The 23,071-nt window shown below is 29.9% G+C and overlaps 1 protein-coding gene across 1 annotated transcript in view; it reads right to left on the minus strand.

Moving 5' to 3' along the window:
- LOC107457454 (ceramide synthase 1) overlaps positions 1 to 21,367 on the minus strand; it is a 49,705-nt gene extending 28,338 nt beyond the window's left edge. The window contains exons 1-2 of the mRNA XM_087165551.1: positions 21,182 to 21,367; positions 14,726 to 14,906 (exon numbers count right to left, since the gene is read on the minus strand). Of these exons, the coding sequence (XP_087021677.1) occupies positions 14,726 to 14,906; positions 21,182 to 21,299 (299 nt within the window). The 5' untranslated portion in view covers positions 21,300 to 21,367. The remainder of the gene's footprint in view (positions 1 to 14,725; positions 14,907 to 21,181) is intronic.
- Positions 21,368 to 23,071: the final 1,704 nt, after the last annotated feature.

Genomic DNA, 23,071 nt, shown 5'->3' on the forward strand with positions numbered 1-23,071 from the left:
AACTAGCATATCAATATGGATTTAAAAGAATACCATGGCGATCACGAGTCGCCAACAAATTTATGAGAATTATTGCAACCATGCAACCGAAACATTTAGCAATTGGAAATTTAGACTAAAAAGTTATAAATAGATTTTTTTTTTTCGATTAGAGGCGACAGTGAATTAATAAGTCTGCATAATAATGAAATAAAAAGTATCCGTTACATTAATTTAGAACAGAAGAAAAAAATATTTTATGTTCGTTTTAAAAGATTAAGTCTTTGATTTATTTTAAATATAATTCTCCTATTAATAAAAATAAGCTTAAGTAATGAAAGATATTTTTAAAAGATAGGAAATAAATATGTAATGCCAATTGTGGCATCACAATCCATCTTTCTTGTTTTCTGCCCTGGGAAGGGTTTATTCGATTAACAAAACAATAATGAAGATAAACAAATTTGTGAAGGGTCCGTTTTTAAGTTACAATATTTTGTGAAGGCTCCGTTTTTATGAAAAGATATTTTGTGAAGGGTCCGCTAACGGACCCAAATTTCTTCTAAACAGACCCCTGGTTAAATTATTAAACATACAGGGTGTTCGGTGAAGACCACCCTTTATTTTTAAAATCCTTATTAAACATGAATTCGAAGCCGTTGATAGCTTCACCTATTTGGGGTCTAAGATTAACAACAAAAACGACACTACACAAGAAATACACACGAGAATCACGATGGCCAATAAGTGTTTTTATGGTCTAAGAAAGTATCTTAAGTCAAGCCTAATAAAAAGAAAAAAAACAAAAGTGTTACTCTATAAATGTCTTATAAGATCAGTGCTTACATACGCATGTGAGACCTGGACAATGACACGTGGAGATGAAAATATGGTAGCTAGATTTGAGAGAAAATTAATGCGAAGCATTTTTGGTGGAATAAGTAAAAACGGTACCTGGTTTAGAAGATCAAACACGGAACTTTACAAAGCATATAAAGAACCTTATGTCATTAAATTTATCAAAATTCAAAGGATTAAATGAGCAGGCCACATTATAAGAATGGAGGATAGAAAAGTTTTCTGTGCCAGGCCAACAGGTACAAGAAAAAGAGGACGACCAAACCTAAGATTTTTAGACTTCTTTGAAACCTACACATATAGAGACTATACCTTTGGACCTACAAATTATAGAGATATTAAACTATACTACACTATACCTTTGGACCTACAAATTATAGAGATATTAAACTGGAGAACCTTGGCTAAGGGAAGAATGTCTTGGCATAGGCTTGTTGAGAAGGCCAAGGCCCATCCTGGGCTGTCGTGCCAATGAGAAGAAGTATTAAACATGAAAGCGAAAGGAGCATACATATTCGGGGTCAAAAATTACTTTTTTAACCAGAAAGAACAAAAATTGTGAATCTGATAAATAACAGCAGGCACGGATAAAAAAAATTCTAGTAAAATTACTTCATGGTTTTTACATTTTTGGTAATAAAAAAAACTAATAATGGTTAATAAAACCAAAATATACGCTATCTAAAACAATCATTTGCTAATTTTTCTGCACATACGGTAACGGTTCACCGGAAAATTTGGTTTTTGAAATTATAGATCTTATTATCATACATTTAATGAAATATACACTGGTCGACAAAATTAAGAGATGGCAGACATTTTCCCAAATATCTCAAAAAATACTGAATATAAATAAATGAAATTTGGTATGGATATAACTTATTCCATGGTAATTGTTACACTAGTAACATTGCATTTTTTTCAATGCATTTACAACATTTTGTTTGTGTAGTGTCATTCTTCAACTTAATGAACTTTGAACTTAATGATCTTTCACCACTTGCCACGAAATACATGGTAGAGATAAAATCTGCTGAAGGTGCTGAATCCCAGCCGAGAAGAGACTGGACGACGAGTTTTAGAGAGCGCCACCTACAGAATTTCTAATGGGAGAGGACAGGCCTGTACTTTACGTTTGTGAGTGAAGATGGCAACGATGGTTGTAGCGTCCCGACAAGTAATTTGAGAAGCAGATGTGGGTCTGATAACGAGAGAGGTGGTGACCGGGGCTTAGGCCTCCGGTGTGTGTGTGGAAGAGTACGTTGTTCTGTTGATAGAAAAATTTGCCGGAATGGCAATCTCACTTAATCTTTTAATGTTCCCCTTTAATGAAATATCAGTTTTACAGATATTATTATAATTGTATTTTTTTATACCGTCCTTTTAAATTTTTTATTTTTGGATCACCTATTGAACCTTCATGTGTTTTCACGAAATAAAAGATTGTGTAAGTTACTTATATTTTTGTCGTTTCTCTTTTGCTGAATATATTGTTTTTTGATTTTTATTCTAGCTTCCTTATTCAAAATCTTAATTGTTCTTTTCCAGAGATAAAATGAACTAACCACTAATACGTCTTTAACACTGACCACCACGTGTGGAGGTGCATTTTATTCAGGGTTAACTTTAGTTTGATCAAGGGATCGTAAGATCTACTAATTTTATTTCAATTTATTTAGTATGGTTAAATTTAATTAAATCAGTATTATTTTTTATATACTTGTTGTACCATAATTTTAATTTTAACATTAATATTTAAGCATTATTAATTGATGTACCTTAATAAATTCATTTTCCTAAATGTTATTTTTGGTACCTTAATATAATAGTTGAACCATATACCTTCAAACCCCAACATTTAATAGATGGTGCCGTCGCGTGGTTTCGAATCTGGTGTTAATAAATATTTTTTTAAGAGAATCTCTGGAAACTTTGGCTTTTAAATTAATTTATGGCTGGAATATTATTAAATTTTAAATACTAAGTGCCTTGTGCACAAAAAATATGATCAAATAATTGATTTGTTTTAAACATTTATCTCGCTCTCTCTCACAAATAAAAAATTTATTGTTGACATTTAAACAATAAGTAATAATGTATCAAATTGGAATTTAATATTGATATATATGTTGTCACAAGAAATATACTTTTGATTTATATGTGAATCGCTATTTCATAATATACTTTTGTATATGAAGTATTTGAATATAAATATTACATTTTGAACATTTAAAATTTTATATGTAATTCAATATATAATTTGGTGATATATTTAGAACAATTTGATTAATAATAGGTGTTTTTAAAAATTTAAATAATTTGGTTGATATTTTAATTAAGTTATAATGATTGTTAATTAGCATTTTAATTCAGATCATGATATATTTTTTGAATATATTAATTATTTCTATGTGTATGATATTAAATTTAAATAAGTACACAGAAAATTTATTTAGTAATTTTGGTAAATACATTGATTGATTTCAGTATTTATGATGTTTTAATAGGGCAAGATTTCAGTGATGAAACTAATTTCTGTAGTATTTCAATAAGATTATTGATTTTTATTAATATAAAAATATATTTGACAACATTTTTTTTGATAATATTTTTTAAACTACATTTTATATATTATTTTGATATGGAGTATTGTATGTATTGTATGAATATTGTTTTTGGGGGTTTGAATGCTATTTATTGATTGTTAATATACATTTTAGTGATATTTTAAGGTAGATATTAATTAGGTAAATTTTTCTGTGATTTAATAATACACTATGGCTAAATCTTCACATTCTTTAGCGAGTTCGCTACAAGCTTTCAATGGCAGCAAAGATGCAAATTTAAATTTTTTTCTGAATAATTTAGAGCAAATCGCTCAGTTAGAAAAATGGGACAACAAAAAAAAAAGTCTGATATTAAAGTTAAATCTTGCAGGAGAAGCATTAAACGTAGTTAGTGAGGCCAAAACAAATGTTGACATGGAATACGAATGCATAGTTAAATTATTAAAAGATAAATTTTCCAGGAAATTAAGTTATACAGAGTTACAAAGTAAATTTAACTCATTGATTCAAAAACCAAATCAAAGCATAAGAAATTTAATTGAAGAAGTAGAAAAGGCTACTGATGAGTATCTAGAAATCAATGGAGATAGTAATGAGCAAACCTTAAGTCTAGCTAGGAAAATGAAATCACAAAAGCTGCTTGACAGCATGCGTCCGGATATTAGAATCGAGGTTATGAAAAGGGGAGCATCAAATTTCAATGAAATAGGCAAAATTGCTATAGATATTGAAAATGCGATTTCAATGAATGAAGCCCATCTGAATAATGTAACAAAATCATCAGAAATTGAAATCTTATTAAGAAGCCAGATAGAAAGCAACAAAAAAATTGAGGAATTGACTCAAAAAATAAATGATTTAACTAAAACTAAATCGGTCAACAACATCTCACAATCGAACAAATTGAATCAACCAAAGATAACTTGTCATATATGTAGTAGAAATCATATCACCACAGAATGTTGGTATTATCCTAAAAACTACAATGTAAACAACAAATTTAAGCCTTATGAAAGAAGCCGCAGCTCTTTCAGAAGAGGATTCAATAGAAATTTTAGAAAGAGGGGTAACAACAGTACGGACAGAAGACAAAATAATTTAAACTAGTTAATGGTTCTTGTGACAAGTGGAAAAATACAAAGCTTACAAGAACCAGTAGAAATTCAAATGATCAAAAATTAACTGGTAACTTAAGGTTAAAAAAGAGAAATATTGGCAAAAAAGATAGATTTCCGAATGATAAGAACAAAATATATAAAACTAAAATTTATGTCAATAGTAATCTTAAAGATAAAAATTTTAATTCAGATTATGATAAGGTTAAGGAATATAATTCAAAAATTTCTAATAACAATAAGAATAGTAATTGGGTAACTGAAGAGGATATAACTAAAAAAAATAGTAAAATAAAAGATACAAATGAAGGAGTAGAAAAAGTAAATAAACATGTAATGACCTGTAATAACAGTAACGATTCAGAATCTCTACCTATTATTTTGTTAAGATTTGGTAACTTAACCATTCCGGCTTTACTAGATACTGGTGCAAATCTTAGTTTAATTGATCCCATCACTCTTAATGAAATTAAAGAAAACACTAAAATAAGTTATTTATCTAGATCTGTAAGAATTCATACTATCGACAACAATACTGTTCCTTATATGTCTGCAATTTCTTCTAAATTCAAAATTGACACTAAATGGTTTCAAGGGATATTTTTTGTAACTAAGAATTCTTGGGCTTATAAATATAAAATAATTTTAGGGTATGATTTCATTCAACAGAATAAAATTGTTTTAGATATACCCAACAAAAAACTTATAGTGAACCATGATTCTTTTGATTTTCTCGAGGATACTCCTCGTATTGTAAATAATGTTTTAAGTGATGTAAAAATTGTAAATAATTTTGCTTTTGCACCAAAAAAGATTGTGATAGAACCCCATTCTCAAATATTAATTCAATTAGGTATATCTGAGGATATAAAAGATAGTAAACAAATGCTTTTTTCTCCAAACAAAAACAAACTAAATTATAATATCTATGAATCTGTTAATGAATTTAAGGATAAAAAATTCTGTACTTTAATCGAAAATAATACAGATAATAAGATTGTGATTAATAAAGGTACAAAATTAGGAAATATTATTGATATTAAAGATGATGATATAATCAAACCTAAAGAAAAAGCTAATTATCAAATTAATAATTTAAATCTAAATGAAATTCATCAACTAAGACTAAAAGAACTTAATGCTTCTGATTTTGATTTAAGTCATTTGAATAAGGTAGATGCTGATGAAATACTTAAAGTTTTGTTAAAAAATTATGAAGTTTTTTCTCAATCTTATACAACTTTAGGATCTACGGATGCAGTAGTACCTGAATTTAATTTATTGCATAACTTTTCTATCCAAACCAAGCCTTATCCTATTCCTAATATTGCAAAAAACTTTGCCAAAAAAGAGATTAAAGATCTATTAAATGCAGGAATAATTGAACCATCTTCTTCCAATTATTGTTTTCCTGTAATTTTTGTCAAAAAAAAGCCTTATGTTGATGATCCTGAATTGCAAAAATTCAGAATGGTTATAGATTATAGGTTACTTAACTCAGTTACTGAGACTTTCAAAATTTGTCTTCCAAAAATTAATGATATCTTGCATAACATTTCTGGAAAGTCATATTATAGTGTTTTAGATCTCAAAAGTGCATTTTTTCAAATAAAATTAAAAGAAAAGGGACAAATCCAAATTAGCATTTTGTTGTGAGATAGGCAATTTCCAACCTACTCGTCTTCCTTTTGGTTCTCGCAACAGTACTTCTTTTTTCCATAACTTAATTTCTAAATGTTTAGATGACATTAAAGGTCCTAATGTGCAGTATTTTCTTGATGACATTGTTGTTGCTGCAGATTCCATTGAGGAAATGTCACAATTACTTGTTAAGGTTTTTGATAGATTAAAGAAATTTAATTTAACTCTAGATCCAGCTAAGATACAAATCTGTAAATCTAACATTAAATACTTAGGTTTTGATGTAAATTCTAATGGTTTCTCACCCGCTTCTGATAATATAGACAAAATTTTAAAATTTCCTGTTCCAAAAGATGTTAAACAAATTCAAACTTTTTTAGGTATGATTGGTTATTTTAGACATTTAATCTACAACTTTGCAGAAATTATCAAACCTATTGTAAACTTAACAAAAAAAAATGTATTTTTTAATTGGAATAAAGATTGTCAGGATGCTTTTGAAAATATATCTGAACAACTACTACTTAAACCAACTTTAAAGAATATAAATGAGGAACAAAAATTTTATTTGGTAACTGATGCTTCTAGCAGTGCTCTTTGTGGAATATTAATGCAAAAGAATAAGGACAATTTTGACCCTATAGAATTTTATTCTAGGCAGTTAACCTATTCTGAATCTAAATACCCATCTATCCGTAGGGAACTTTTAGCAATTGTAGATTCAATTAAACATTTCCATCAACATCTTTATGGAAAAAATTTTGTTATTTTTACGGATGCTAAGGCTTTAACTTTTCACATCAACTTACAAAAACAACCTGAGATAGTAGGCAGATGGTTAATGTATATGCAGGAATTTAATTATACAATTCAACATATTCCTGGTTTTAAAAATCCAGCCGATTACCTATCTAGAGTAACTAATGATAATGCTGTTGTAAATAATACAAATATTTTTGAAGTTAATGATAAGCTTAAAATAGAGAATATAAAAAATTCTCAACAAAATTGTACACAAACTAAGGAAATCTTTAAAAAACTAAATGATAATGATAAACTAATTTCTAAAAAATTTTTTGTAAACAATGATGGTATTTTGATGATGAGGGTGAGACCACCTAAACATCCATATAAAACTTTAAATAGAATTTTTATACCCATCTCATTAAGAGGTGAAATTTTAAAGGCAGCACATGCTGCACATTTTGGCATTTTTAAGACCTACAATTTGTTAAAAAGAAATTATGCATGGTATGGGATGTTGGCAGACACCCAAAATTTTGTTGAATCTTGTGATGCATGTTTGGCAAATAAGCCCAAATCTAAAGTAACTGAGACTAAATTCATTGAAAAAGGTGATTTAAGTGTAGGACAAATTTTATCTATAGATATTGTTGGGAAACTACCCAGATCAATTGATAATAAATTTTTTATTTTAACTATTATTGACAATTATTCAAGGTATTTAGAGGCGATACCTTTAACTAACATTAAATCTTCAACAATTATAAATAATTTAAATGAACATTTTTCAAAATTTGGTTTGCCTCAATCCATTATTTCTGACAATGGTACCAACTTTACCTCTGAGGAGTTTCAAGATTTTATTAGGGCTTTAAACATTGAACATCGTAAAACTTCATTTTACTATCCTTTATCTAATGGTTTAATTGAGAGATCTCACAGAATTCTAAAAGAATCTATAGCTTCAATGTGTAACAATAGTTGGGAATGGACTAAAAAGCTTTTATTTTTCAAATTACACTATAATTCTTCTATCAACGTGGTAACAGGTTATACTCCTGCTGAACTATTTTTTGGTCGAAATTTAAATCTCCCTTTAAATACAAGTGTTAATACCAACAGTGAAGAAAACCCATCTGACTATATCAAAAAATTAAGACAACAAATTGCAGAGACTAGAGAAATAGTAAGTCGAAATGAAAACAAATATTTTGAAATGCATAGAAAATATATAAAAGGTAGACCAACTCCTAATTATGATTGTAAAGATCTTGTTTACTTAAAGATAAATACTGATGTAAATTCTCTAAATCCCAAATATGAAGGTCCATTTGAAATAACAAAAAAATTTAGGAATAATAATTACTTAATACACATTAAAGATAAGCAAAGAGACCTATACAAAAAATTTCATGTTAGTAAACTTTTTAAGAAAAGAATTTTAAGAAAGGAATTAGAGAATGAGATGGTCAAGGAACATGATTTGAGTATAGAATACTAATGAGTAAGATTATACTAAATCTAATTAAAGATTTGAATTGTTGTGTTTGAAAATAATGATAATGAGTTTAATTTTCTGGTGAAAATACAAATGGTTTAAGTTGATGAATATTATTTTGTTTTTACATTTCTATTTTTTGAATTGCATTTTTCCAAATTTAGGCCAAAATTTTGATTCAATGTGTTATGGCTGGTCCAGATTTCATTGAATAGGAAAAATCCTGTTCAAAGTTAGCAAATTATTTGTATTACCATATATATATTTTTGACCATTTATTTAAAATTTTTACTTTTGATGTTGAACTCATCATATTGTCAGACAAATACATAAATTCGATTTAGAAATCACATAATGTGAGAGGAGGAGAATATATATAAATTAAGCTAAATCACATTGGTAAATAAAAGTTATAAAATGAAATAAAGTAACATAAGAATAAAATGATTTGAAAGAGAATTGAGAAAATAAAATTTTTTTTTGTAAAATTAGTACCAGAGTAGGATTATAAAAAAAATGTAGCTACATAGATGTTAAAAAAAATATGCAAACTCTGGTTATAAACATATGTAGTATATATTTATGTATTCAAACTTATCATTTATACTAAAGACAGTAGTGTTACGATATGTAAGTTTGAATTGTATATAGTATGATAATTCCTTACTCTACGCTAGTAGAGAATCTGTTTGTGTTTTTTGAGAGAGAGTGGGATAAATTTTCTTCTTAAGGAAACGACAAATAATGTTGGTGATTATGTATATGTTATTCGGAAAAAATTTGTTATATGTTTGTTTGTTTATTAATTTTTTTTAACTTTCCTCAGAAGGTCTTTTCACAATGGGCACATCCATATTTTTTTTATTTCATTTTTTTTTCCTTTAAAGGAAGGGAGATGTTACACTAGTAACATTGCATTTTTTTCAATGCATTTACAACATTTTGTTTGTGTAGTGTCATTCTTCAACTTAATGAACTTTGAACTTAATGATCTTTCACCACTTGCCACGAAATACATGGTAGAGATAAAATCTGCTGAAGGTGCTGAATCCCAGCCGAGAAGAGACTGGACGACGAGTTTTAGAGAGCGCCACCTACAGAATTTCTAATGGGAGAGGACAGGCCTGTACTTTACGTTTGTGAGTGAAGATGGCAACGATGGTTGTAGCGTCCCGACAAGTAATTTGAGAAGCAGATGTGGGTCTGTTAACGAGAGAGGTGGTGACCGGGGCTTAGGCCTCCGGTGTGTGTGTGGAAGAGTACGTTGTTCTGTTGATAGAAAAATTTGCCGGAATGGCAATCTCACTTAATCTTTTAATGTTCCCCTTTAATGAAATATCAGTTTTACAGATATTATTATAATTGTATTTTTTTATACCGTCCTTTTAAATTTTTTATTTTTGGATCACCTATTGAACCTTCATGTGTTTTCACGAAATAAAAGATTGTGTAAGTTACTTATATTTTTGTCGTTTCTCTTTTGCTGAATATATTGTTTTTTGATTTTTATTCTAGCTTCCTTATTCAAAATCTTAATTGTTCTTTTCCAGAGATAAAATGAACTAACCACTAATACGTCTTTAACACTGACCACCACGTGTGGAGGTGCATTTTATTCAGGGTTAACTTTAGTTTGATCAAGGGATCGTAAGATCTACTAATTTTATTTCAATTTATTTAGTATGGTTAAATTTAATTAAATCAGTATTATTTTTTATATACTTGTTGTACCATAATTTTAATTTTAACATTAATATTTAAGCATCATTAATTGATGTACCTTAATAAATTCATTTTCCTAAATGTTATTTTTGGTACCTTAATATAATAGTTGAACCATATACCTTCAAACCCCAACATTTAATAGTAATAAAGTATGCAAAACAAAAATGAAAGCGCCCTTCACTGGCAAGACCTATTGTCAATAAATCCAATGTAATCTGAACTTAAGGATAAAAGATGACAATAAAAGTGAGGCTTGTACAGTGTGTGTTGCCTCTAGTACAGTGTATGGTCACCCCTGACAGACAAACAGCATGCACAACGAGTATGCATGCTGTTAAGAAGGGAGTTAAGGAGGCCTTGTGGAAGACCCTCCCATTCTTCCACCAGAGCAATTTTTAACTCCAGAATGGTTCTGGGGGGGGGGGGAGGTTGGCGCATCGCAATCTTTAGAGACTGGCTCTCTAGAGAGAGCCAGTCTATTGTTTGGGCTCCGAAAACTTGTTCCAAGATGGGGGTTTCCTTTTTGGCGAAAAATTCATAGCTGGCGGTCGCATCGTACAGGAATATTTTCAAGAGTACCTAAAGATTTTTTCTCTCTTTTATTTTATTTTGAATGCTTTCCCAATTTTATTCGTGGATTGTAAAAGATAAGCTTTCAAATAAAAATACATTATAGTATGTGTGCTACATTTAATTATTTACTTTTAATTGCTTAATCATAAAAAGCTAATAACATATTATTTAAGTATGACTTTGCCAGACAATGAAATAAAAATAATGATTTTTTGAATCGAACATACATTTGAAAGCATTTAAAATATCAAGAACTAATTGCAAATGATTATAGGTATTAATTATTTTTGTCAAAACGTCATAAGAGATAAATAAAAAAAATAACTACTTACTTCAATAGAATTTAAAGAACAGCAAGAAAATAATTAGATATCAATATTTTATTTTAAATAGTTAAAAAAAAACATTATCATTCTGTTTTATATTACATTACGGCTTGAACTAAGAAATATATTTTCATTGTCAATCTTTGTTTAAAGAAAATCATTTTATCCATTTGATACAACATTCTGGCTTGATACGCAAAATATTTTCTAAGTCATTACTTTATAATCGGTAAACTTTAATAAGGAAAAAGAAATAAAATGTAATTTGCAAAGTTAAGAAATACATCTAATTTTTAAAAATACATCATGTCTTTTTTATATTACATTCTGACATGAATTATAAAATATGTTATCAGTGTTATCAGCGATAATAATTTATTTCAACCAATGCATACAATTAAAATTTTAGTGAGTTAACATAACATGATGAAAGTATTTAAATTAAAATAGCAAATTTTTGTCTTGTTATTTGTCCCTTTATCTTATTTTAAAAAAAAGTATTGCGAAATTCCATATAAGAACATACTGTTTACCAGTTGTTTGAAACATTGATAGCTCTCGACAGCTACTTGTAATTTTATATTTAAAAAATTCATTGATATTCAAAAAAAAGAATTATTTCCTTTTCATTTCTCGAAATCAAAATTAAATACATATAACGATAATAATAAATAGCCACACCTTTTATAATCCTATAACAATTATTTAATAATAGGACCTATTGTTAATAATAGGACCTATAATAACCTAGTTAATATTTTCCTCAATAATAAATGTACAGTAATAAATATAAAGCTTCCTAAGTAAATATGAATATCCAAACAATTTTTCCTATATAATAAAATAATAAGAAATATATTCTTCGGCTTATAAATTTTATTTAATAACGGAATTTTTAAAAGATAATTTTAGTTTTGATCCAAAAAATTATTTTTTGCATGAAATGTATTAAATATATAATTAAATAATTTAATATATGTATAATTAAATTCGCTTGAAATTATTACAAAAAATTATTTTAATGCATCAATAAAAGTTACAGAGCGAAAATTAAAGCGATCTGTTTGCTAACATTGGCGTGAAAGAAATGCGCCAAATCCGATGCACGCGCTTTATCAGAAAAGGAGTAAAAATATCAGAATATTTGTATCAATATGAAATTTAATTGTAATGAAAATGCCTATCAATGTTAACTACATTATAATATATTAATTTAAATAAAAATATAAAAAAATAATTGCTATTTTGCTAGTTAAAAACCAATTAAATTCATTCCATAACTTGACGTGCTAACATATAAGTAGAAAATAAATGTTTATAAGTGAATATAAAAGAATAAAAATCTTTCTTGTGAAATGTAAAAGGTCCTCCTTTAATGAATTTTTTGTTGCATCCAAATGCACAGCAGTATACCACCATTTTTTTAAAATTTTATAGTTAAAAACACAGCTCATCAATTCACCTCCATAGGAAAAGAATGGGGAGAGGGTTTACTGGAGGGAAAATCGTCCAGGAATCACGTGACGATGTTCTTTGCAACGAGGGATGGGGGACTGGTTCTCTCTACCTAAATTACTCCTCTAAGATCGCAATAGCTCTCCCAAGAGCATCCCAAGAATGTTCAATAGGATTCAGGTCAGGGGATTTGGCTGGCCAATCCATTCGTTGAATATCCTCGCTTTCCAGATACTCATCAACCATGAGAGCCCTATGTGGTCGCCCATTGTCGTCCATAAAAATGAACTCGGAGCCAATAGCGCCCCTGAAAAGACGCACATAGGGCTCTAGGACCTCCTGCCTGTACCTCTGGACATTCACTGAACCATTGTCAAACACGTGGAGAGGTGTGCGGGTATCTTGCATGATCCCTGCCCAAACCATGAGTCCTCCACCAGCATAATGGTCCTTTTCGATAATGTTGCTGGGAAGGTATCGGGTTCCAGGTTCCCTCCATTTCAATAACCGTCCAGAAATAGCGTCATAGAAGAATATAGCGTCATAGAAATGTGCGAGAATGCTTTCCATCTCTTAATTTTGTCCACCAGTGTACAAAACTGAAAAGTAACTTTTACGGAATAAAAGCCGTTTATGTCACGCTCTAAGTTATCATGATTAAAATTATATTAAATTATTGATGTTACCATATTTACCAATGTTTAACATATTTTGTAAAATCATATTTGGTTGTTAATTTTAGCAAAAAATTGATAAAGCGCTTCGGTCAAAATTACCGAGCTCTTTCATGTTCTCGTAAATCCAGAAACATGGTAAAATTTACCATATTCTGGCACTTTTGATTATACTTTTTTTTTCAGTGTAGGAAGGCGTATATAAATAATGAGCAACAAGACAGGATTGTTTGCGGGAGGAAACAGAAAGTAGTTGAAAGAAATATCTTCAAGTTTCAGCCTCCAATTAAACCTGTTTTGATGTTAATTAAATCCTGTTCTATGATTTGTCAGAATTCGATAGCTTTTTCCTTGCTAGCAACACCCCCCCTTTCTTTTCTACTTGGATAAGCATTCTACGAATACATATTAAGTGTCTTCTTCACAACACAGAACAACTCCGAAATTTATAAAAACAAAAAAAAAACAGTTCAAACTTAAAAAATAAGAATAAAATGTTTTACTCTGTTTCGTAAATTAAAAAGAGCATGTTAGTTTTTAAATTGTTTCAAAAATATTTATCTTGTCTTTGTGCAGTGCGCAAAAGGGGAAAAAAACAACCATCCTAAATAACTTTTGATCTAATGATCGGCTCTTCACGTTCTGGGACTTAATGGCTCAAGGGGATAACCTCAAATATGCTAATTTATAAGTGCAGACGATGTTTGAAGTTACGAAATTAGACATAAATACGTACTTTCTCAGAATCAACATACCTTTTTTTCGACTGATTCGAATTTCCGACCCCTAAAATATAGAGGGTAGCCGCAATCTGGGAAATATGGTCCCAATAGTTTGGTCAGGAAAGAGCTCCAAAGTTTGGACAATTTAAGGTTAATATTATTTTTTGGGTAATTCGCTATATCTCGAGAACTTTTTAAGCGAACTAAAAAAATTTCACACTCGTTAAATAACGTTCGTTTATCCAGAAATAATTTTTCATGCAAAAAAATAACTTTTAATAAATAAATATTATTTTTTATTATTTCATTTAATAATGGTCGGAAAAATATTTAATTGTTAGGTATGCAATTTCTTGCATCATATTAAAGAATATAACTTTACATGGTAAAATATGAATAGTTCCTGAGTAATTGAATTTCAAAAAAAGTCAGATATTTAAAATTCGATTTCACAAGGACAATTCGTCCGATTTCTCTCAACATTTTTGATTTACACAAAAAACAAAATTAGCATTGAGGGGTCCAAACTTTGGAGAGCTCTCCTGATCAAACTGTTGAGACGATATTTCTCAAATTGCTGCTGCCTCGATCCTATATTATGGAAGTCAGAAATCCGTATCCGCCGAAAATTTGGTATGTTTATTCAGAGAAAGTATGATTTGTGTCTGACTTTGTAACTTAAAATATCGTCTGCACTTATTAATCAGCATATTTGAGGTCACCCTTTGAGCCATTAAGATTCAGTTCTAGAATGTGAAGATCCTATCATTAGATTAAACGTTATTCAGGGTGGTCCGTTTTTTTGGCACACTGTGCATTTTGTACTTAGTTATACTAGAAATACTTGCCTCAGTGCAAATGAAAAGACTATAAGTGTTAGAGTAGATGCATGATGGATCATCATAATAATGGAGTCTTTTCTCCACGTATCCATAAATATTGTTGCATATATGGAATGCAGATAAAATCCACCCTGAGCCATATAAAACAGGTACATTTTAGTCGGTAGAGATTCAGTTAAATTCCAACCTAAAAACAAGTCAACCAACTATAAATAAATCAGAAATTGAATAAAATTGAATTAAAATATATAAATAAATATAACAAATTAATTTAGCACATAAAATGTATTCATTTCATCCATCGTATCCGTAAGGGTTATTTGAAATAGATTAGAAGTGTTAGAGAAACATTCTTTACTTACACATGTGAGTACCCGTCACCTCCTGGTGGTTGATACAGAAACTGGCTTGCAAGCTAATTCTTAAATAGTCTATCCAGGGCCGGATTAACCTATAGACACACTAGGCACGTGCCTAGGGCCTACGAAATTTAAGGGCCTGCGAAAAACTTGGGAGAAAAAAAATTTTTGACACAAATAATTTAACTTTAAAAACAACAAGTGTATTTTGCACAAACCAGACCAGGTGACCAGACTCATGTTTTCTTAAATAACCGTCAGCCATTTTAGATTTAATATCACCAAACAATGAATGCAAATCCAATTGTTGACTATAATTTATTATCCTGAAAAATATATATAAAAAACATTGGTCAATTGCTAAAATGACTCATTTGAAAAAACGTGACTAACATTTTATTAAAATAGTATTAAATCATTTTTTTTCTATTAGTAAACATTTAACCTACCTTGCAAATTTATTTATAAATAATTTCAAAAGATTTACTTTTGACAATGTTTTTCACTTAGTCATCATAGTAGTATCATGAAAACTATGAAGCTATTTATAGTATAAATATTTCTTGTAATTAATCTCACTATCAATTTCACTGTTTTCTTTGCTGGTTTGTTGTTGTATTGTTGACGTGAATTGTTTACATAGTTATCGATCGAACTAATCATAATGGTATTATCGATATCAACTGCAATATCGGCAGTTGCAGATAAAGTTCGATAAACAAATTTGTAAATTAAAATCCATATTAATAAAAATTTTAAAAAAAAAAATATGCAAGAAAATTTTAGCATATAATTTGAAAAGAGGGGAGGAGTGGGGGAAGGAGGGGAGGGCCCAAAAACGGCTATGCCTAGGGCCTACGAAAGGTATAATCCGGCTCTGGTTTATGCAGAAAAAATAAGTACGAAAAATGTGTGCTGCCAGAAACAGAGAGACAGGCACCGACTCATACTTGTTTGAGTCGACAAAAAGCAGGTCTTAAGTCCAAGTGTTTTTATATACTGCATATTTCTGCTGGGCACACACTGAAGAGGCAAACGATAAGTAAGGAGACATGCGATAGGCAGATTCCGTACTTTAGCATTTGCATGCGCACATCACCTCTGCGCATCCTAAAGCAAAAGTATAGGGATTCGCATTCTGATGCTTCATTTTTACCACTTGCCTTCTCAGTGTGTAGCCTACTGCGCCTGCCTTAGAGTTGTGGAGGGTCTCCAATTAGGAATATTAAGTCCGTCCTCGGTCCCTACGTAGGCTGATCCAAGTGGTCACCCACCCGCTTAGTGACCGCAGCCAGTGATGCTTGACTTCGGTGTTCTACTGGGAATCGTGTCTTTACGATCAGGACGTAATACATTTATAAATGCGTATCTAGGTATTTTCAGGATACATTTCGGGTTTTTATTGCCATTGAAAAACGAGTCTCTACAGAAATAAATTTAAAATTCTTAAGTTTGAACTATGAAGAGAATTGGGATTAGTAATTAAATATTAATTTAGAGAACATGGATAAAATACTGTATATATTTCAAGATAGCGTGCGTAAAAACATTTACTTATCGCGCATTATATGCCTAACAACCAAGCACTGTTACTTTTGTATATCTTTCAAAATTGATTTTCATTTTCTTTTTCTTTCCTTCCCGCATTTAAGGTTGGTTTTCGAAGGCTTCGTCGTCATATGAAATGATGCTTTTTTGCGAATAATATGCTATTTTAATAACTGCTGCAAGTTTGTGACAGTTACTCATGATTGTTAGGACAAGTTTAACCTATCTAATACTAGCGTTGTCAATGCTTATTCTGAAAATGACGCAAAACGTTCATATGTAGAAAACGTTTATTGCCTAATTTTTTAATATTTAAAAACTTACCCCAATGCTGCATTATCTGGGCTCATAAATATTTGTAAAAACTTAGAATGAGGCAGTGATTTTGTGAAGTGAAAGAATGTGAATTCTGTGAAGTGAAAATTAATATTACTAAATTTTAAAAAAAAGATGATTTAAGGGCAATTGCCGAGGAGTTAAAATTACCAATATCTGATAATGCTAAAATTTTAGAGTTAAGAAAGTTAATGCAAGAAACTGAGATTTATAAAACTGATAAAGAATCGTATCAGACTATAGTTGATTGTGCATTAGAGGAAATAAAAGAAAACGAAAATAAGCTTACGCGGGGTAGATTAGAAAACGAAAATAAACTAGAAATCGAGAAAATAAAATTGTTACAGTTAGAAAAAGAATTAGAAATAGCTAAATTACGTGAAATCGAAAGCGAATCTAGACTTTCAAGTTATGAAATTCAAACCATTTCAACCGAGTGTAATGTCGAAAGTGTATCGAAACCTCAACTATTCCAATACCTCTAAGAGCAGAGTCCTTTAATTTGTTTTCCCCGTCAATTGGAAAGGCGTTTAAAACCAAAAATGTTCCCGAAAAATTAAAACGCGAAATTTTTTTGAATATTCTTGGAGAAAAAGCGTGTAATTTAATGGTCTATCTTAGAGAAGAAGATCTGAGTGACTATCTGGTTTATCATAAACTAAAAGCTATTGTGTTGAAAAGATTTCAACCAACACCCTACGAATGTTTAAGTCACTTTAAAAGAGCACACAGATTACCTAATGAAAGTTATGTACAGTTTGCGTCTAGATTGAGTGCTAATTTCGAATATTATTGCTAATTGCGAAGTAAAATACTTTAAATCAGTTTGCGAATTAATCGTGTCAGATAAAATCATTGAGTAAATAGATATAGAATTAACTACGCATATCGGCATTAAGCAAGGAGAAACATGGTATAAAGCACATGAAATAGGCCGCGAGTGCGATATTTTCGTATCATCAAAAGGAAAAATTAAAGGGGAACAAGGTTTATTTCCTAAATCTAAATATGAACCACAACGTCATGATGGCAATAATCGAAAAAATTTTCATGTGTCAAAAAATACTTCTAATGTTTATCTGTCTTACGTCAAAAATGTTTTTGTTGTAATCCAAATGAACCCCACCCGTTGTATTTGGGCCCTGTTTTTTTAATCTCTAAATGTTAACGAAAGAGTAGATACAGTAAAGGCTAATACATAATTTCTGTTATAAGTGTTAGCGCTCAAACTAGAACTCTTTCACCCAGGCACCAACTGTCAAAGGAACGAGCGATTAATCCTCACTTCGGCCGGATCACGCTATTGGTCGAAAATGACATCACTGCTTGTGGGAAGGGAGATGGTATTGGCTGGTGTTTGTATGATTTTGGCGATAAATTTCGTATTCACACGTGCTCGCTTGGAATTTATTTCTTCCTTGTAAATGTTTACGTAATATTATGTCGTCGTTACGGTGGGGGAGTTAAGGTAAATGTCCTTTTCAGTATTTCAGACAATATTTATGTTTTAATTGATTTAAATTCATCAAAGCTAAAAACAAGAAAAATAATGAATGTTTTTGCAAATATAAGATGGTATTGTAATATTACAAATATGTTTCTTTGGTGTTGTTTTTCCTTAAGAATTATCTTTTACAGTTATAAAGTAGCAAAAATTGAAATAAATATAAGCTCCAATTTACTAATGCATCATAATTTAGTTGTGTTATGAATAATTTTAAAAACTTCATAATCAAACAACATGTAAATTTAGTTTAAAGTAATGACCAAAATTCTGTGCTTAGCCCCCACCCCCCAGCATTTCTAAATCTGTTTAAATATTTTTTCGCAATATTCGCAAATCACCTGATTCATAATTAATAATAACAAAAAGCATTAATAAATAAAAACAAGAAAACATTAATAGATAAAAGCAAGAAACATTAATACAACGTGTAAACAGAGCGCGTTTGAAAACTAAATTTAAAATCTGTCGCCAAATCAAGATCTGTCGCCAAAATACTAAGAAATACACAGCATGTCACTTCCCCCCAAACAGTGATGTCATTTTCGACCAATAGCGTGATCCGGCCGAATTGAGAATTAATCGCTCGTGTCAAACGAACAGCTGACTCATCCTCGAATTCTCAAGCGCAGGTGTTCGTTAGGCAGGGAGAATCGGAAAATGCTGCTTTCCCCCAAAATTGAGAATGAAAGAAATTCGTCAATTGTGGCTACGAGCTTTTTACAAAAAAAAACTAAAACAATTCTATTGAGTACCGCGCCATGCATGAAATTAGATGGGGGGGGGAGTGAGTCGCATTTCATAACAAAAGATTATGCGGATAGATTACAGTTGAAAAATGAGAAAATAAATTTACTTGTATTTTTTTTAAATGATTCGTCAATGACGATTAATGGGTGTGTTTACGATTACAATAAATAACAAGAATATGAGTTTTAAAAATGAGCTAAATTTGTTAGTCGTAAAGAAAATAACTGATTTAATTCCATCGAGAAAAATTAATATTTCAATTGATTTACCTAACGAAATAAAGCTAGCTGATCACACATTTAATATTCCAGGTAAAATTGATATTTTATTAGGCGCGGAAATATTTTATGAATTACTTAGACTAGGTCAAAATTATATTGGAAATTCTCGAATACTTTTGCAAAATACAGTGTTCGGATATGTCGCTAGCAAAAATGTAAATGAAATGAGGGATAGCAGAATTCATTGTGGGTTAATACGAGATAGTGATTTAAATACTACATTAAAGAGTTTTCTTGAGTTAGAATTTATTGGTGTCGTGAATGAGTGTATTAGCAGTGAGGAGGATATAAATTTGAAAATGTTTAAGGAAAGAGTATGTTTTAAAAATGGTAGGTATGAGGTGGAACTTCGGTAGTGAGTTGAGTGATAATCTCAATTTAGCGAAAAAATGACTCGGAAGTCTTATGAGGAAAATGCAAGAGTGATCAAGTGTTATATTCTGAGTATCGTAAGGTTTTAAAGGATTACCTAGATGAGGGAATAATTGAGAAGGCAACAAGTCCCTTTATTTCCGCAAATAACGCAGTGTTTTATCTTCCTCACCAAGTGATAATAAAAAATGAATCTCTTGCAACTAAACTACGAATAATGTTCGACGCTAGTGCACACGAAGTAGGACAGTTGTCATTGAATGACTGTTTATATCAAGGAGTCAATTTGAGTCCGAACATTTTTGACTTGCTAATATCTTTTCATCAGTACAAAATAGCTGTTTTAGCTGACATTGAAAAAACCTTTTTTTGCAACTTTCTTTGGCTCTAAAAGATAAAGACGTTGTTAGATTCCTTGTGGCTGGTGATGGAAACGATGTGCAAGTATTCAGATTCAATAGAGTTCTGTTTGGAGTAAACACATCTTCGTTTCTATTAGCGGCAACTATAAAGATTCATATAGAGAAATATGCAGAACAATATTCCAAAACTGTACTGACAAACTCAATGAAATTTTCTGTTTGAACGATCTCATTTCTGGTGAAGATACCGTAGAATCATCTTTTGACCTGTCAAAGACTGCTGCAAAAATTATGAGTGATGCAGGAATGAACTTGCGAAAATGGATTACAAATGACTGGGATTTACCATAAGATTTAAAATTTTGTTTCAAGAAATTTGGCAACGAAAATTAGACTGGGACGAAGAGTTATTGCCAGATGTTACTGAGAAATTTGAACAAGGGTGTACAGAAGTGTATTATTGTTTGGAAATAAGCCCCTGTCTGAAAGTTTTTGCCTTTAACACGGAATTTCACAACCATAAACTATTAAAATACTGCTTTTCGCTTATTTCGATCTAAATTGATGCACATAAAAATAGGAAAATATGTTCAATAAAAATTACACGTCAAAGTGTTTGCGTAGAAAGTAATCAAATCATTTTTTTTTTCTGATCACATTATGTAATGGACATCAAAGAGCAGTTAGACTCAAGAAAAATTCTTTTTAAAATTTTTTCTGCTTTTTTTTAATTCAGATTGCAGTGTGAAAAACAGAAAGAGAGAGAAAGAGCAATGCAGTTTAGGCAGCATTAGAGAACTGCATTTAATTTCTATCTATAAAGGTAATTAAATATTTAAAATATAATTAATTATATGTCCAAAACTGAAATATTTAAAAATACATTGAAGTAAGTTTAGGACTATAGTGTGGAAATTCAATAAAATGTGTAAAAAAATTCTTTATCTTACCAGTCCAGACGGAACTTGGTTTTTGAAAAAAATCATAATCACCGCTAAATATAAGAATGTAGCAGTTGACGCTCCAAGCAGTCAAGCAGTAAAAAAATTTCCAGACGCTTTCTGGCATTTTTGATTGGTTGGACGGAGTGAGGACATATTGTCGTCCAAGCGGCTAAAATAAAAGATTTTGAACAAAATTTCAATAAAACATAGTTGGTTATAAATTATTCTGCAAAAATCTAAATGTAAGTACTGAATTTCAATTTTACATTGTTCGCTTTCAGCTATTTTAATAAATCTTCTTTAATTTCTATTCTTAATATCAAAAACTTTCATTTACAGAGCTGTGTAGATATTTAACAATGTAATACTTTTTTTTTCATTTAAAAAGAAAAAAATTAATAAAAAATAAATGTTTGGGATAAAAAAATAAGAGCACATGAGTTATCATTTTATTTTAAATCAAAGTAACATGAATGCAGCACACCTTTTAAAATTATATTATGAAATGTATTCATAATATCGAAAAATATCATTTTATTTTTGAGTAACATGAGTATTACACGCCTTTCGAAATAATAGTATTAAATGTATTCATAATAATTAATAAATTAATCGTATCTAAAACTATAATTTTATTTTAAATCAAAGTAACGTGTGCGTTACACCCCTTTCAAAACAATAGTATGAAATGCATTCATAATAATTAATAAAAAATAGTATCTTAAACTATCATTCTATTTTAAAGTAGCATGAGTATTACAAGCCTTTCAAAATAATAGTATGAAATGTATTCATAATACTTCATAAAAAAAACTAATAGTATCTAAACTATGATTTTCTTTTTACATTAAAAATCGTAAGGGCCACTGCCGCTGTTTTGGGTGCATAATTGAACTTTAACAAATGTGTCTGTGGGCTTCTGTGCAAAATATATTAACTTAAAAACTTGAAAATACTAAGGTGTGTAGGAAAATACAAAGGAGCTATGATTAAATAAAAAATTTAAACATTAAATCAATAGTTTGATAATTATCAACTGTTAAACTTGTTGGAAAAAAGTACAATGCGAACAGCTCTACAGAAGATACCTTATTTCAACTCTGTACTATGAAATGAAACTACAGAGTTGAAATGCGGTATGCTGAAAATGCCATCTTTGTATACGAACGTAAAACAGAGTTTTATTCCAAATTTTAAATTCTTAAAAAAAAATATTACTATTTTAATTTCTTTCTTAGCGAATTTTTTCTTACAATTTCTTATTTTGCATTACGTTAAATTTTATTTTGCACTCAAACACAAACACTATGACCCTTAAAAACTTGAATATGCCACAGTACGTAGAAAAATGGACAAAATATTTGATCGAATGAAAAATTGTTTGTTTCAATTATTAGTTCGAGAATTACTAATTATTAAACTTGTAGTAAAAAGAAAAAAAAATACAATGCTGGTCGATTGACTGCCTGCACTGAAATGCAATTGGATACCTGCAAGTGACGTAGTGTGGGACGGGAATCTCAAACCAGATTGGCTGTTGAAACGTGGCATTTGTTTATGTTTGCAATGGTTCTTTCCATTCTATTTCGAGTAAGACAAGCCTGTCAAGTAACAATCCTCTTAAGTTACACATTCTATATTCTTACACAAAGATTCTTTCACAAAAATTTCAATTCTTTCACTATATATTTCTTTCTTAACACAAAGACAGGTATGAAGCCATGTAGAGCGCAAACAAACTAATTATATTTCGAAGTTGCCACGGTACACAAAACAAAAATATATCGTGGTGTCTAACAAAATTAAAAGGCATTAACAAATAATAAATCTAGTTTAAGTAAAAGATGTAGACGAGAAATAATTATGTTTCAACGAATTCGATATGCGATACGGCAC

The sequence above is a fragment of the Parasteatoda tepidariorum genome, chromosome 6 (assembly GCF_982258835.1).
Source record: "Parasteatoda tepidariorum strain Cologne lab strain chromosome 6, Ptep-v5.0, whole genome shotgun sequence".
Taxonomy (NCBI): domain Eukaryota; kingdom Metazoa; phylum Arthropoda; class Arachnida; order Araneae; family Theridiidae; genus Parasteatoda; species Parasteatoda tepidariorum.